The sequence below is a fragment of the Drosophila mojavensis genome, unplaced genomic scaffold (assembly GCF_018153725.1).
Source record: "Drosophila mojavensis isolate 15081-1352.22 unplaced genomic scaffold, ASM1815372v1 contig_136, whole genome shotgun sequence".
NCBI classification, from domain to species: domain Eukaryota; kingdom Metazoa; phylum Arthropoda; class Insecta; order Diptera; family Drosophilidae; genus Drosophila; species Drosophila mojavensis.
Genome location: NW_025318667.1, coordinates 3,401,293 through 3,417,507, shown reverse-complemented (window position 1 = coordinate 3,417,507; position 16,215 = coordinate 3,401,293). Strand labels below are relative to the sequence as shown.

General features: G+C 43.7%; 5 protein-coding genes across 10 annotated transcripts; 3 read left to right on the top strand and 2 right to left on the bottom strand.

The window, feature by feature from the left end:
• The first annotated feature begins 158 nt into the window (after positions 1-158).
• On the top strand, positions 159-830 carry LOC26527573. The gene has a single exon (XM_015160901.3). The coding sequence runs from the start codon at positions 159-161 to the stop codon at positions 828-830; it is 672 nt and encodes a 223-aa protein (XP_015016387.1).
• Positions 831-898: 68 nt separating this feature from the next.
• Positions 899-2,202, top strand: LOC26528187. The gene is made up of 2 exons (XM_015160902.3): positions 899-983; positions 1,044-2,202. Exons 1-2 carry the CDS (start codon positions 972-974, stop codon positions 2,058-2,060), a joined length of 1,029 nt encoding a protein of 342 aa, XP_015016388.1. The 5' UTR covers positions 899-971; the 3' UTR covers positions 2,061-2,202.
• A 12-nt stretch (positions 2,203-2,214) lies between these two features.
• On the bottom strand, positions 2,215-8,990 carry LOC6585425 (proteoglycan 4). Of its 6 annotated transcripts, XM_015160903.3 has the most exons (4): positions 8,729-8,990; positions 8,114-8,373; positions 4,972-5,030; positions 2,215-4,882 (listed from the first exon to the last, which is right to left on the bottom strand). In XM_015160903.3, the coding sequence occupies exon 4, from the start codon at positions 4,876-4,878 to the stop codon at positions 2,314-2,316; it is 2,565 nt and encodes an 854-aa protein (XP_015016389.1). In that variant the 5' UTR covers positions 4,879-4,882; positions 4,972-5,030; positions 8,114-8,373; positions 8,729-8,990; the 3' UTR covers positions 2,215-2,313. The 6 variants fall into 6 exon arrangements, with proteins under 6 accessions (XP_015016389.1, XP_043863187.1, XP_002011056.1 ...); XM_044007252.1 differs by lacking the exon at positions 8,729-8,990 and having other exon boundaries at positions 8,114-8,425; XM_002011020.4 differs by lacking the exons at positions 8,114-8,373; positions 8,729-8,990 and adding an exon at positions 7,421-7,623.
• An 893-nt stretch (positions 8,991-9,883) lies between these two features.
• Positions 9,884-11,698, top strand: LOC122756823. The gene has a single exon (XM_044007408.1). It carries the CDS (start codon positions 9,884-9,886, stop codon positions 11,696-11,698), a length of 1,815 nt encoding a protein of 604 aa, XP_043863343.1.
• Positions 11,699-11,962: 264 nt separating this feature from the next.
• LOC6585427 lies at positions 11,963-15,210 on the bottom strand. The gene is made up of 2 exons (XM_002011022.3): positions 14,137-15,210; positions 11,963-13,794 (listed from the first exon to the last, which is right to left on the bottom strand). The coding sequence occupies exons 1-2, from the start codon at positions 15,022-15,024 to the stop codon at positions 12,766-12,768; spliced, it is 1,917 nt and encodes a 638-aa protein (XP_002011058.1). The 5' UTR covers positions 15,025-15,210; the 3' UTR covers positions 11,963-12,765.
• Positions 15,211-16,215: the final 1,005 nt, after the last annotated feature.

The window sequence follows — 16,215 nt, the reverse complement described above, 5'->3', positions numbered from 1 at the left end:
CAATTTGAACAGCAACTTTTTCAATGCAGCGCTCATCAATCATAAACCAGCTCAATTAATGAGAAAAGACAAACAAAACTTTGGTCAAAGCTTTTTTGCCTCAGCAGCGGGCTCAACGCCATTGCTAGAGCCAGTTGAGCTTCAGAATCGGCACGGAAATGAACATATCACAGCTGTTTCAGTCGTATCAGGACTTGTCCGGGCAGCAGATGAACCAAATCAATGAGTATGTGGCGCGAGCCCTGCTGCACGTGGTCCACATTCACATTATGAGCGTGACGCCGTCGCTGGTGCTGACCCTCTGCTGCCGCAACAATCATACGTGCAACTTCTACACCGAGATGATGACCGTACTCTTTCGAGACTGGGGCATAGCCCCGCTCCAGATAGTCACTGTGGAGCAGGGCATTCTGCGAAAATTTGTTCCGGGTCGCCGACACTACAATATCATATTCACGGACTCCTATGCGGCCTTTGCGGAGATCGAGGTGGAGGCCCACTCCAAGGAGTACAACTACAACGAGTACTATTACATCTTTCTGCAAGCACGTGATCGTCTGCTGCTGAGCGAGATGCATCGCATCTTCGAGCATTGCTGGCGCCACCAGCTCATCAATTGCAACGTCCAGGTGCAGCGCGCCAATGGCGACATCCTGCTTTACACGTACCTGCCATTCGGGCCCGAGAGCTGTGCAGATACGACGCCCAAGCTGATTAATCGCTACAACGGCAGCCACATGCTAAATCCGCAGCTCTTTCCCCGCAAGCTGAACAATTTCTTTGGATGTCCACTGCGCGCAGGGCTGTTGCATTTACCGCCGTACCTCTAGCTAGACGGATCTGGACCGGATGTGCGCATTACTGGCGGCATTGAAGGTCGTCTCTTGCTGACGTTTATTGAAAGATTCAATATAAGCATCCAAGTGCAACAGTGGAACAGCGCAAGTGGAACGGGACTCCAGATCAACCGCATGCTCCAGATGGTGAATTTTCATATTGCTAGCTAGCCTTCCTTTCCAGTCTAATTATCTTTGTTATTCTAGCTGCACAGTAACCAAGCGGATTTATGCGTCGGTGGCATCCGCCAGACGGTGGAGCGCAGCACATTGGGGACATCGACACACAACTATCTGCAGACAAGCGTCCGCTTTGGCGTCTTGGGCACCAGCTACGAGCTGACCTCGCTGGACATTCTATTCTTTCCATTTCGGACATCGATTTGGCTGGCGATTGGCGTTGTTTTCGCCCTTTCGTTCCTGATGCAGCTGACAATGGATCGACTATTGCCGCTCAGGCATCAGGGCTGCCTTGTGCTCAATGTGCTCCTGGTCTTCGTGGGCATGCCCATGGCAGCTTTTCCGCGCTCGATCGCGAAGCGAGTGCACTGCATCATGTTAATTCTCTACACGTTGCTCATACGCACCATGTACCAGGGCATGCTTTACCATTTGATACGCACCCGTATGCTGAACCGGCTGCCCCAGTCCCTCGATGAGGTTGTGGCTCACAACTATGAAGTTGTGCTGTCTAGTGGAATCAGTGATGTGCTCGCTGAAATACCCGCCATACAGCAGATGCGATTCCATGTGGCCGACGGCGACGGATCCCTAATGCATCCTCTGTATTACTTGGCTCACAATCCGCGGGGCCAGAGGCAGGTGGTAGCCGCCACGCTGGAGACCTTTCTGTTGTACAATCAGTTGAGTGTCAAATCCCAAATGGAACAGGGGATACATCAGTTCGAGATCATGAGTCAGGATGTGATATATTTGCAGATGACGATGTACCTAAGGAAACATTCATTTCTAATCGACGCCTTCAACGAGCACATTATGTGGATGCGCTCCGGGGGACTGCTGGCAGTCTGGGAGCGCTGGGAGCTGGACGAAGTCTATTTGCGAGACGTGCGTACGACCACCTATAGAATATTCGGAATCCATGAGCTCTATATCATATTTGTGCTAATGCTAATTGGATTAATGCTTAGCACGCTTCTTTTTTGCCTAGAGCGGATCTCATTACGCTTCCCACGATTTCAGCGTTGGTTCCTAACAGAATAAAAGCTTTGTATGTAGCATAGTTAGGGCTAAGTATTTATGAAAATGTGTAAGCTGGTCACACTGAGCAGCAGCCGTGAGTAAACGTCTTTGGCCATTGTAACACAAGTAAAAATTTTTGTTATTTTTAAAAATGGTATAAAATATAAACAATATGTAGATGAGACATCTGGGCACACTTGGTGCTTTTGAAGATAACATTTAATTTAAATTGAACAGTTAAAAGTAAAATATTTACGAACGAAAAGGTTTTGTTTTAAAAAGTTCCCATAATGAACGGTTCATCTACTTCTTGTTTGCGGAAGTAGCGCTTCAGCTTTTTCATCACAATGTGCGATTCACCACAATATTTCATTAGAATGCATTCAACAGTAGTTAGTTTGTCCTTCAATAGAGCGATCTGGCGGCGTGTATTCCAAACACGATCATCATCATCATCGTCGGAGTCTGAATCCGGTGGCAACTCGGCAAGACGGCATTCATCCAAAGCAGTTATAACCGGTGAAGAGGTGGCCAATGGGTGGCCTATCTTTGGTTTTTTAGCAAGCCTACCTCCTGCAGCTTCATTAACTGGCAAGGACAGCAACGCTCCCGATTTTGGTAAATTATGCTGTAAAAAAAGGTTTGGAACCACCGAAGAAGTCTTGATAGGTTTAGGCTTAGTTGCTGCTGGTTTCTTGGTCGCTTCAGGAGCTAATGGGGCCGAAGAGCGAGCCGCTCCCTGTTCGGAGAATGATTGTATGACTTGTTTGGCAATAGCCACGTTTGGAGTATAATTAGCATATACCGATGCATCTTCACTGTATGCCAGTATCTCAACTGAACCAAACCTCACCTTGAGTGGCGCATGCTTCTTCTTCTGACCTTGAATCATACCTGTTGCCTTTAAATTAGTAAATGGCTTGCGCGGTAGAGAAGCGGTAGCTTGTGGACCATCTGGTGGCATACCAGAGGACTCAGTATTCGGAGCGATTGGCTCATTTGCTACAAGCTCAGAAGTATTAATTACATTTTGTGGAAGTGACGAGGAGTCTGACTCAGTCTGTTGAGTCGATGCTTGTGATGTTGATGGCTCAGCTGGTGGTCCAGCTGCCTCTACTATAGACGAAAGATTTGAATGTTCTGGAGATTGCAAAGAAGTCACGTTACCTAGTAGCCGAATGGGTTCACAAGCTGCTAGAACCTTTTCAGAAAGCAATTCCTCAGCCGCGCCCATGTTGCGTTTAAAATTTAGGCGGCGTTGGGTTGGTTTCCTAGTGCTAGCAGCCGGCGATGCATTCTCCTTGCGCTGAATGCGTTTAAAATAAATACGTTTTGCTGGGGTCATACCAAGTGGATCGGGAGTTCCCTTAACTGGTTCCATTCTCAATAGAGTTGGCTCCCGCCTCAACTGAAGTGACGGCAGCTGGATTTTGAATTTGTCTCCTTTTACATCAATTGGTTCCGGTTCGACTTGAACGGGTGATTCCGGGTTCCCTTTAGCTGTTTCCTGCTCAGTTTTAGGCAATTTCGATTCCGGCTCAGCTGGCTCTGCCTCAGGTGACTCCGCCTTAGCTGGCTCTGCCTCAGCTGGCACCGCCTCAGCTGGCTCCTGCTCAGCTGGCTCCGACTCAGCTCGCTCCGACTCAGCTGGCTCCGACTCAGCTAGCTCCGACTTTGGTTCATTGGGTTGCGAATCGTTCTGACCAGATTTCATTTTCTTTTGCACGGTTCCCATTTTCTTTAGTATTGTTTCCGATTTCTTTTGAGCTGGCTCCCATTTCTTTTGTGATAGAAGAGTACGACTTTGCTTTGGCTGCGGTAGAGCTTGGTCCATTTTCAATTGAGACAATTCCTTCTGTTGAGTGGCTTTGCCAGCCTGTTGCCACGGCTTCGGATGAATAACGGTAAGGGACCTCTCCAATCGTTTACCGCCTGGTGAAGCTGGCTTGGACCCACCTGCTGAATTTGGCTTGGACACATCTGCCAAAGCTGTATTCGCGCGAGTTGGCGGCTTCGGATTTGCTCGAACTTGATCCGATTTAGCTTGAGCCGTTTCCTTGCTCTGTTGAGTGGCTTTGCCAGCCTGTTGCCACGGCTTGGGATGCATCACGGTAAGGGACCTCTCCAATTTTGGCTTTCCTGACGGCTTGGCCCCACCTGGTACGGCTGGTTTGCTCACGGCTGGCCTGGAGGCACTTCTCTTCTGGATAGGTTTTTTATTGGGCTTGGCCTTAAGCTGATCCGGATCAGCATTGTCTTCAGTTCCGTCACTGTTCTTGTCGGCCATGCCAACTAGGCTGTTCGAACGATGAGCCACCTCCCCCTTGCCGCCATTTTGAGACACAATGGTAGTGCTACGTCGCAGATAGGCTGTGTAATCGACTGTGGGCTTCGTACTTACAATTTTCTTCAATCCAATCGGCTGGCCTTTGCGCTCAGCCACCGCATCGTACGAATCACTCTTGCAGTTCACCCTGTGGAACTTGTGTAGCCAGGTCACGAACTCATAGTGGCCGATTCCCTTGGCCAGGTCGCGATGATAAATATTCTTATGAATATTCAGTTTTTCAAGTGCATTACGAAACATGTTATAGTTCGATTCGATCTCGTGACTGACATTGGTATACAAGAAAACTCTGTCCATCGGCATTGCCTTCGGAGCTACTTTGTGCATAATTTGGCAATAAATATCGCCTGCTGTCAATTCGGACAGCTCTTTAATCTCGCATTGCAATTGCTTGTTGACCCAGATGATTAGCTCGCGCACCGAGCACGTATCCTTCTTCAAAACCAGCACATTCCTAACATATCTGTTTGGTCCCTCAGTGAATTCCTCCATTGTACTTGGTTATCAAATAAAGAAATCAGTTCGAATTAATGTAAGAAGAAACTCTTTAGGTTAAGTTCAAAACCTGAAGGCCACGTTAATTACCTTGATTTCAAGTAATCGGCTGATAGTCCAGATGCTCAATTGGAAACTAGAGAGAAAATCTGAAAAATAAAACCATTTGGTTAATATTGAATGCCGATTGAACAGTTTACAATGAAGCACTTCTTGATTTCTTGACCTATTTACCATTAGTTATTAGAGGTTGAGCTCCAATTCGGAAAGACTTATAAAAACAAAAACTGAATGGTAAATTGTCTTTTCGTTTTCGAAGAGACTTTCAGAAATTCAAAATAAAAATTATTTTAGAGAAATAGTTTCCGAGTAAAAATTTATATAAAAAAAAATATATGTCCTTACGGACTGTAGTCTCTCAACCTACTGAATATGGAAATGAATGAGAACTAGCAATAAAGAAACTTGATTGAGTGAATTGGAATGGTGCACTTGGATTCAATGCGATTCGATAGATCAATGTTGATATATAGCCTAAATCAATGTACATATATAACCTAAATCCTGTACTGTCTGTCTTTCCTCTTAGCCAGATCGTTTCTCTAATGGGAACTAGGGCTGGATTAAAAGAAATATATTCCGTACTGGGGAGTTCAATGCGAGTAAAAATGTTGCCGTCGAGAGTAACCGACTGCAGAATACTCATTCATAGAAATGCATGGATGTTTCGCCAAAGTCTTAACAGTATCAGATTAGTTTATACACGAGTACATATACGAAATATAAATTCTTTAGCTTCAATAGTGAAAAAGAGGGCTTACATTCACAAGGATGGACAGCAAGACGGATCTTGCCCAAAACCAATTTACTAAATTCACTTTTATCTTTAATTTAATCTTAGATTAGGTAGCAAACTCAACGAACTGAGGCGTTCACGTTATAGAGGACCTGTTAACTTTCATATTTACCATTAGTTATTTTTAAGGCTGAGCTCCAATTCAGAGAAATGTATTGCCAAATATTCTTATATGAAAACAATAATGAAAAACTTTCTGGCAAATTGTATGCCCGATTTGGAAGAGACTTTTTCAGAAATAAAAATAATGATTTTAGAGAAATAGTTTCCGAGCTAAAATTTATAAAAAAATATATGTCCTTACGGACTGGAGTCTCTAAACCTAATGAATATGGAATAAAATGAGAGCTTACAATAAGTAAACTTGATTGAGTGAATTTGTATGGTGACTTTGATTCGATAGAAAATGTTACTGAGATGATGAAAATCCAGCGAACAACTAGTCAATGTATATAATCTAAACTCTGGTCCGTCTTTCCTCAACCTATTCGTTTGCTTAATGAGATCGATTATGAGGTTTACTAGAATATAGCGCGTAACCTTAGTTGCAGTCAAATAATATAATATATCATTTTTGGGTTGGTCAATAGAGTAGCTAATATGATTTCCGACATATCGGAAGATGTGTTATCCGATACCCCTGGTGGACGTTTCATCGAAACCTTAACGCTTTAAACAACGGGCTCATAAATAAAATTCACTTATATACGAAATTATATATATGAAATTAACCAAAGGACTTACATTCATACGGACGGACAAACAGATGGACATTACAAACTCTCTTTCTTCAATTCACTCTTGTCTTTAATCAACACACACCCAACAAACTGAGTAAAATAATCACGTTTACTAATTTCAATATTTACCATTAATTATTCTTGAGGTTGGGCTCCAATTCAGAAAACTATATTGCCGAATATTCGAATTTAAAAACAAGATTAGAGATCAATGCAAAAACTGAATGGCAAATTGCATGCCAGTTTTTGAAGAGACTTTTTTTTTAGAAATTGAAAATAAAAATTATTTCGGAGTAAAAATTTATAAAAAATATATGTCCTTACGGACTGAAGCCTCTCAACCTACTGAATGTGGAAGGGAATGAGAACTACAATAAGTAAACTTGATTGACTGAATTTATATGGTGTACTTCGATTCGATAGAAAATGTTACAAAGATGATGAAAACCCTGCGAACAAGCAGAAAATGTATACGACCCTAATCCTACACTGTCTTTCCTTTTAACCAGATATTTTGCCTAATGGAACCAATTACTAGGTTTAATGGAATATATCACGGATTCTAAAGACTTAGCTGGCTTCCACTGCGGAGTTTAATGCGAGTGAAAATGTTGCTCTTGAATATATAGGCATATAATCTTCGGGAAAATTGATAGAGATAGAGATGACATACCGGGAAATGTGCTTTCTGATTGGCCACGTTCCTATTGGGTATTTTCTCAAAATCTAACGAGTATATATACGAAATTGAAATCCTCTAGGTTCCCTAGCGACAAAAAGGGGTTTACATTCATACGGACGGAATGACGGACAGCAAGACGGATATTGCACAAAAACAATTTAGTTAATCCACTTTTGTCTTTAATTCTAGCTTAAGCCTGAAAGCGAACTCAGCGCACAGAATCGTTCACGTTTTTCAACACTAGATAATTTTCATATTTACCATTTGTTATCCTTCCAGAAATTGTATTGCCAAATTTATAAAAACAAGATTAGAAAAGTAAGCAAGACAGTGATTAACAAAATTTTTGGAAGAGACTTTTTTTCAGAAATGCAAAATAACAAGGATTTTAGAGAAATAGTTTCCGAGTAAAAATTTATATAAAAATATATGTCCTTACGGACTAAAGTCTCTTAACCTAATGAATATGGAATAAAATGAGAACTAACATCAGTAAATTTGATTGAGTGAATTTGTATGGTGTACTTCGACTCGATTCGATTCAGTGTTGGAAATGTTACTGAGATGAAAATCTTGCGAGTAGTTAATGTATATAACCTACATTCATACGGACGGACAGCCAGCCGTACATTGCTCAAAATCAATTTGCTCTACTTCCTTTGCCAGAAACCGAACTCAACACATATTCAAAACTTTACCATTAGTTATTTTTGAGGTTGGACTCTACTTCAGAAGAATTTATTACCAGATATTAAATTTAAAAAAAAAAAAAAAAAAAAAATAAGGAAAGGAAAATAAAAACTAAATGGCAAACTGCATGCCCGTTTTAAAAGAGACTTCGAAAAAAAAAAAATATATATATATATAAATTTGATAATCTCACAGAAAATGTAGTGAAAATCTACGGACTCAAGTTACTTAGCGTACTGAATACGAAATGAAATGAGTACTTACGATAACCAAACTTGATTTAGCGACTTGGTATTGGTCTATGTCGATTCTTAACCAATTGAGTTTAGTGTTGAAAAATTAACGAATATCCAGAAAGCAAACAATCAATGCACACAGCTTAAGTCCTTAGCATTTCTTCCGTTGATGTAGCTCTTAAGGCAAGAGTGGAACCAGGCACTAGGTTTATTGGAATATATCGCGAACCCTTAGTTGTCATGAATCAATATTAAGTTGTGGGCTTCCGATTACAATATGGAAATGCCCTGCAAAAATAAAATAAAAAAATATATATGAGAGAACTTTTCTCTAGAACAGACAGAGTCTGTATGAGGAAATTTCAGATTTGATTTCATTAGAAAACGTAATTTTCCAGCCTACTAACAATCACGAAAACATTTCATTGAACGTATGCTATATAGGGACCTACAACAAACATTTCAAGTCCCTCGCTTTAATAGGATCAGAGATCGACGAACTCACAGACAGGAACAGAGCTATAACTTATCAAGTCTATATTGGGTCTGGCAAGCCTCCTTCTGCATGTACCCTGACTACCTATTTTCAATGGGTTCAGGGTACAACAAAATCTGCACTATGTGCGGAATGGGAAGTACTTACTGCGTCTATTCTCAGACCCAATGAACGACTGACAGCAATTGACAGCTTCAATAAGATGGAGAAGATCCAGCGATCAAGCAGCGATCCGGCAGATTTCTTTCTTTCAACCAGCTCCTTCGTTGGTTAACCACAACCATTAGCAAATCTACTATTAAATTTTGGTCTAGGTTATTGAAATACCCAGCGAATAAAAAAATAAAAATTTATAAATGAATAAAAAAAAGGAAGGAAAACCTTTCCTAATTACAGACTGAGGCAGTATGAGAAAATGCTCACAGCGATGTCAGCAAGAAAATTTTTCGCCACCTACCTGGATCCTAAATATATACATATTTGTTGAAAAACATGCCGATTCAGTTCGAAATACTCAGCCTGCCCTGGGAATGAGGTATGTAGCTAGGTCGGACTGTGTAGCCAGTGGAAAGTGGTTTATGTAATTTGCACTGATTTTCTAATGCATTACACGTTTTAAATGAGATTTGTGTCAGCTGTTGTCAAGGGAGAACAAGTATTTTTGCCACTGGAACAAACTTTAGTGTATTATTATAGTAATCGAATTGAGAAATATACAGACAAACAACTAAGAGCGTCGCAGTCGGGCGTAACCGACTGCGTGATACTTTGTTGCTTTGTTTATGAATTTTTCATGTGGGTGCTGCAAATGGTCATCGATTTGCCACACCCCCAGGGGGCGTAGATATATAATTTTTCTAGTTGCTAGTTCTTAGAAGGATTATTACAAGGTTTTTTTTTTTTGCATGCGCCACGCCTTCAAAGAGGCGTAATAATTATTCTTTAGCCATCGCTAGGCATAGATATATCCGCCAATTCATTCTGATCTCAGGCTATATATTATCCAAATTATCAACTAAGATTTGCTGGAAAATGCATTTTCGGTATGCCACGCCCTTAGTGGGCGTATCAGAAAAATCTTGACACTTTATAATTCGAGGTATACCCTCGAATATATGTATAATTCCAATTTCAAATTTATAGCTTCGATAGCGTCGAAATGGTTTTCATTCCTGCGGACAGACGGACGGACAGCTCGGACATTGCACAGTCTCTGGGGTGTTGGGACTGCAATCACAGTCGATATGCAATCAATATATATGGATTGTTCAAAACGGATCCCATTTCAGTTATTCCTTGGAAATGGAACTGAACGCTGTGCATTTGCTGCTGCTGCTGCTGCTTGGGCTTAGCTTTGGCTGCCTGCCCGGACAAGATCCGGCGGATGGAGAATTGGCGAAGAATTTGATTACAGTAATGCAATTGATATTTGGACAGACCTGTGAGGCCCACGACATGAGCGTCTTCATCAGCGCCAGCTATAAGAATCAATTGCCACGGAGGGAGCAGCGCATGGTGGAGCAGGTGCTGACGCACTGCCTCGGAGCCATGGTGCCGCGTGTGCTGGGCGAGCGGCTAGAGGAGTCACTGGGTCTGCGCACCCAAATGCTGATGTTCTTTGTGCAGGATGCCAGACAGTTGATCGAGGCCAGCAATCGCAATCCGCGCATGAACATGACCCACAAATTCAAATACCTAATCGTGATGATAGCCGGGCGAGATGACGCCTCCTGGCAGCTGGCGCAGATGAGCCAGATCTTCGCGTATTTGCTGCACCAGCGCTACAACGTGCACGTGCTCCTCCTGCTGGCCGAGCTGCGGACGGGCAGAGTCAGCAGCTACACCTACTATCCGTACTCTGGTGCTCGCGGCTGTGAGGATACGCAGGCGGTGCCTGTGCCGCTGCAGCAGGCGCGCCTCTACCAGATCTATCCGCCGAAGCTGCGGGATCTGCACGGCTGTCCCCTGCACGTGGTCGTCTGGCAGATACGGCCGTACATGCGGCTGCATATGAAGCAGACGCGGCCCAGCGACCGAATCTCTGGCATCGATGCCGACATACTGAAGCTGCTGGCGAGCAGGCTGAACTTCAGCCTGGCCCTGGTGTCCAATGAGCCGGCGGATTTGATTGGCGGCGTCAGCTACATGAACGGCACCATGACCGGCGCCTTCCGCATGCTCCAGCAGAGGCGGGCGAATATGACGCTCGGATTTGCCGCCTGCATGCCGGCTCGCTACAAGCATCTGTCCAGCACGCTGCCCTACAGCCAGGTGGAGTACGTGCTGGTGCTGCGCACGGCTCGCCCGTACAGCGTCTACGAGATCATGCTGTTACCGTTTGACTCGCACGTCTGGCTGCTGGTGCTTGCGCTGGCTGCACTGCGTCTGCTGTGCTATGTGGGCGGCTGGCGTGACGTTGCGCTCCTCGATCTGGCCTGGATTCTCTCGGTCTTCATGCTGCGCATGTGCTACGAGAGCTCCGTCTTTATGTTCCTGTACAATGCACCGACTCGCCCTTTGCCGGACAGCCTGGAGCAGGCGCTCCTGCAGGATTACCACTTCATTACGGATCATGCCACGTACCGCATGACCGCGTCGCTGCCTGCGCTAAGGGCACGCACGCGCATCCTGCCCGGCCAGCCAGTGGACATGCTCGAGCAGCTGCAGGCCCAGCCGGAATGGCAACGAGTCGCCACCATCAGCACGGCCAGCTTTGTGGCCGACTATCTGGGCAGGCAGCGAGCGAAGCAGCACAGACTCGTTCTGGCCAGCAACAAGATCGTGGACAACATGATCTGCGTGCACTTCCCAATGGGCTCATACTTGACCTCCAACTTCAATCACATGCTGTTCCTCATGCGCAGCACCGGCATTGGACCGCACATTGTCAATCGGCTCAAGTCGTCGCATCTGGCCACCTCCATGAGCGCTCGACTGAATCCACTGAAGCACTGCACCAACTACGTGGCTCAGGTCAATGAGTGCATGCGTTTCATCTATGCCGCCCTCAATTGCCTCCTGTTTGCCCACTCTCTGGCGCTGGCCATCTTTGTTCTCGAGCTAGTCAGTGGACATGAACGCATGCGCTGGCTATCTAGGATTTTGGGGCGGCTGTGAGGGCATTCGACTAGATGGAATCATTGCCATAGGGAATATGATCTAAGTGAATGTATAACAATGGATTAGTTTGTAAAGCTTGAAAGTTAATGCAAATTATTAAATACCTAACTGTTTGATCTGCTACTGTTTATCTAGGAAACTCCTTTGCTAGATGATAACGGATTCCATACAGCAGATATCATATATAATATGATATAGGGTTTTGATTCAATCAATTTTTACATGGTAACTGAATATAGTCTACATATATTTTAGATCAATTCTAAGCAGATAAATCACGCTTAAAGACGATTGGTTGATCAGAAATACATTTACATTTTTAGACAACCAGATATATGTAAATACAAATATAATATAATATAATAATAAGCAGCAAAGTAACTGTATCTAATTGATCAACTATTTTTAGCTAAGTATCAATATGTTTGAAGATGCATTACAGTTAAGCTGCAATGTCCTCTAAGTTGCAATGTAGATGGCCTATATAAAGTATTGATAAGATTGAACTGTGAGAATATAGATGCATTGCACGTTAATGCACTATCTAGATAAATCACAATCATAAATAAGTCACAATTTAGATATTTTAAACTGTAGAGAAGTTGTATGCAATGTAGTTAAGCTAAGATATAGATACGGCAAATTGTAGATAGGTTACAATATAGATATGCTTAAGGAGAGTTAATGTACGTTATATTGTAGATATGTAGATAAGTTACAATATAGATATGCTTAAGGAGAGTTAATCTATCATGTGTGTAAGTTACATCTACAATGAGTTACAATGTAGTTACGTCATATGAAGCTCATGTTAAGTTGCTGACTGGATAAGTTATAATTCAGATAATTACAATGCACACAAATTAAAAGATAGTTAGATAAGTCTTCTGTAGATAAGTTACAATTGGTATACGTTACATTTTAGTTAAGACACAATACCGTTAAGTTAACATGTAGATAAGTTCATTGCAGTTGAGTGATTACATTGCAATTCAATTAATGTCTAGATAAAATACAAAGCAAATGAGGGGAAAACTTTTCGATTTCTTTTAGTGGCTGCCGCTTTAGACCATATAGCGGTTGGCTGCATTCATGAGTCGGCGCAAACGCGGTCGGTGCGGCTGAGCGGCGTGCAGTTCGAGCAGAAAGACGATACTGGCCAACAGGTGCATCAATCCAAAGCTGGCAAAGAGGCCGCCCAGCTGCCAGAGGCTGAGTTTGGTGGGCTCACGGTTGCGCAGATTGACTATGTGCTCGATCCTGTCCAGATACATGCGACGAAAGCGGTCCACCAGGCCCGAGGACATCATATTGATCAGCAGCTTATTGATGCGTTGCTTTAGATACGAGTGCGGACGCATGTAAAGGGTCATCGGGGCAGTTAGCATGGGATTACGAAGCACGGTGAGACGCGGCTTCTCGGGTCCGGAGTCCATATCGAATCGGGATGCGGTTGGTCTCAGCAATGGCACCACAAATTGCGCCTCGGCATTGTCGCGTAGCTGCACGAGCGATTCCTCCAGCCGGGGAATGAGCACAACTCGCTCCTGACTGACCAGCTCTCGGAACACTGGCTTCAGTGCAGGCAGCATATGGAACTCGAACTTCTTGTCCAGCACCTCAGCCAGCGTGCGCAGCGGTGCACGCACCCGTGCATCCTGTAGCAATATGTACATCTCGCCCGTGTAAGCGGCACGCAGCACCAGCGTCTCGAGCAGCCACATGGCTAGCAGGAAACGGGCGAAGTTCCGACGTGGCGGATGCATGTGAATGCCACCAAACAGAGTGCTCCACAGCTCCGTGGCAGGCCGTCGATTGCTCTCGCCGAGCACAAAGCGACGCAATCGCGGCACACTCAACAACTGAAGCATTGTAATCAGCGTCAGGCCGGTCAGTATGCTGGTCAACAGGCAAATCCACGTGATGTACCCGAGCGGTTTGGTCAGCCTCTCCAGCGGCGTCAGTGGACGGCCTCCAGGCACACACAGTACAATGGGAAAGCTGGTGTACGAGATGCTCGGCAGCATATACATGGCGCGCTCCTTGTTGTACATGTATGAGACGAAGGTAATGTTCGCCAAGCCATCAACGATCTGCAATTGTGGAGAGTTAATAGTTATCGTCTATCGTTTTATCGATTTTGATTGAAATCATTTGGTTTAGGGAGGCAGATCGATTTCCTATCGTGTGTGGCAGCTATAAGTAAAAGTCACGATCGATAGTTATCGGAATTGTTCTTTAAATTTCGATCATAGTCGTTTTTTAAAGAGTTTAAGGCCTATCGATTTATCGATTTCTATCAAAATCAATTTCAGACTATTGTCACATATTCTGTTCATCGTTTATCGATACAAACTGCAAGCTTTTTATATATGTGTAATCAAATCGATATCGGCGATGAATGTTATCGATTGCCTTCGAGACCTTTGACTCACCATCTTCATAGCGCCTGTTAATGTGCCATTAGGATGGACAATGCCACGATCCCCATTGGGCTCCTTCACCAATGTAACTGCAAAGTTCATGCGCTCGGCCAGCAATTGGTAAATCCTGCCCTCGATACCCAACAGACGCTGCACATCAGTCAGATTGCTGCTGTCATCGATGATGACAAATGGACGGTGCTGAAATGTGACGGTGACCAGCTTGCAGCCATGCATGTCATCCACTTTGCTGTCAAAGAAACGAACGCTGTTCTCCAAATGAAAGATCGGCGGAGCACCCAGGCTGCCCTGGAAGGTGGCATAGTGCACGGGCTCCGATGACTGACAGCGATGCGGACGGTATGGATAGTAGTTGTACACCTGGATGGTGCCATTCTGCCGATTGGCCAGCAGCACATTCACGTTGATCACGTAGATGGCAAGGAGGCGCTGAAAGATTTTGTAAATGACGCTAAGGCGCCCGGTCTCCTCGCCCGTATACACGATGCAATAGTAGCCATTGCGCTTGTAGAAGCTGCCCGGCTGCATCAGATGCCGCTCCAGTCGTAAATAGGTGGCCCAGCTATCGAGCAGAAACAGTCCCGTGTCCCTGCCCAGAACTCCACTTGGTGGCGCCTGCGGTGCGTCTTCGGCCAGCGACTCGTCGGTAACGATGCCCTCGTTCTGCAGCAAAAACTTAATGCGCCCGGCAGCTGAGGCCAGACGCAGCACAGCATCAGTGAGATCATTGTGCAGGTCACGGCTCGATTCCCGCCTGGCGAAATTCATGATCGAGAGCGGCTTGCTGGAGTCGCTGGCATAGTGGCTGTTAATCGTCCACACCACTGCGTATATTAGCGTTATGTTATGAATCGATTGCACCGACTCGCTCGACAACATGCTGAACCGCAAATGAGCCAGCCAAGTGTCCTCAGTTAACTGTCCACGATAGCCAATGGCCAACGTCCATTGCCGATGCTTTTAGTCGTTGCATGCGCACCTTATCGCGGCACATTATCTGCCCAATTGTATTTAAATGGATGTGCCATCAGTTAAAAAGTCGTTGGCCAAATTGCAGTCACATGCGACATCTGAAAAAAACAATAACAACAACATTATATATACTTAGTTTATAAATTATTTACAAATTGCGATTTACAGTGGTTCCAACGCCAAATCGGACAAGACTATTTATTTATTTCAATAAGTATTTTCTTTAGCAGTAAGTTAACTTTTTACCGTTTTCACATTTTTTCTCAAATCTATTATGTATTAGCCCCCTAAAACAAAAAAAAAATTTTTTAATTTCAAATGACAACATTTTTTTTATTTTAAAAAACTAACAACAAGTCCGATTTTGAGCTTCAACGCCAAATCGGACAAAAGAAAACTGCAAGAAAAAGATCCGTTATTTGGCGGAGATTTTCGTTTTTGTTTTGCTTATTGCGTTTCGTTATGTTCTCAAGCTCATAGGCTTTTGCTTCTTTTTTCTCAAAACGGATCGTTAGCTTTGAATTGGGTGGCAGTGTGACCAATAGACTTATTGGCTGTTTTTTACCAAATTTCATTGCCTGGGTGACCATAATATGGCTTCGTTTTAATATGCAGCCTTTCGATATTCAAATAGCTGGCAAATATAAAATGTAAATGTGCAAAATAAAATTAGTTAAATAATATATTGCACATTAAGTTGATTCCGCTTCGAACTGTTCTTGTCAGTGTGACCAGCACGTGTTCTCAATTTGTGGACTAAATTCATAAGAGTGACCACTCTTGAAAATGCTAATAGGCATTTTTTTTGGCATTTGTCTTTTCTTATTTCTCATTTAGTTTTGTTTACCTGGTTTTGTTTTGTCTTGCAATGACTAATTAACAAAAAAACTGCAGCGATGCAACAATTGTTCATGTCGCAACACACTTTACAGATCGCTGACCGTATTTTATGAACTCGTTTCCAATACAACTGTAATATTGCAGCAGTTTCGTGCTGATCTAAGCAGACGCCCGCAACTGAAGAATAAAAACAAAATAAATACTGGTTCATACACAAATTTTATTCTTATTTTGTACTACAACAGACGACGATGGAGT

Excerpts from the sequence above, each read along its gene's own strand:
- LOC26527573 (XM_015160901.3), top strand. The coding sequence starts at position 159 with ATGAACATATCACAGCTGTTTCAGTCGTATCAGGACTTGTCCGGGCAG.
- LOC6585425 (XM_015160903.3), bottom strand. The coding sequence starts at position 4,878 with ATGGAGGAATTCACTGAGGGACCAAACAGATATGTTAGGAATGTGCTG.
- LOC122756823 (XM_044007408.1), top strand. The coding sequence starts at position 9,884 with ATGGAACTGAACGCTGTGCATTTGCTGCTGCTGCTGCTGCTTGGGCTT.
- LOC6585427 (XM_002011022.3), bottom strand. The coding sequence starts at position 15,024 with ATGTTGTCGAGCGAGTCGGTGCAATCGATTCATAACATAACGCTAATA. Across the intron at positions 13,795-14,136 it reads TAACAGGCGCTATGAAGATG|ATCGTTGATGGCTTGGCGAA; the intron begins GTGAGTCAAAGG and ends CCACAATTGCAG.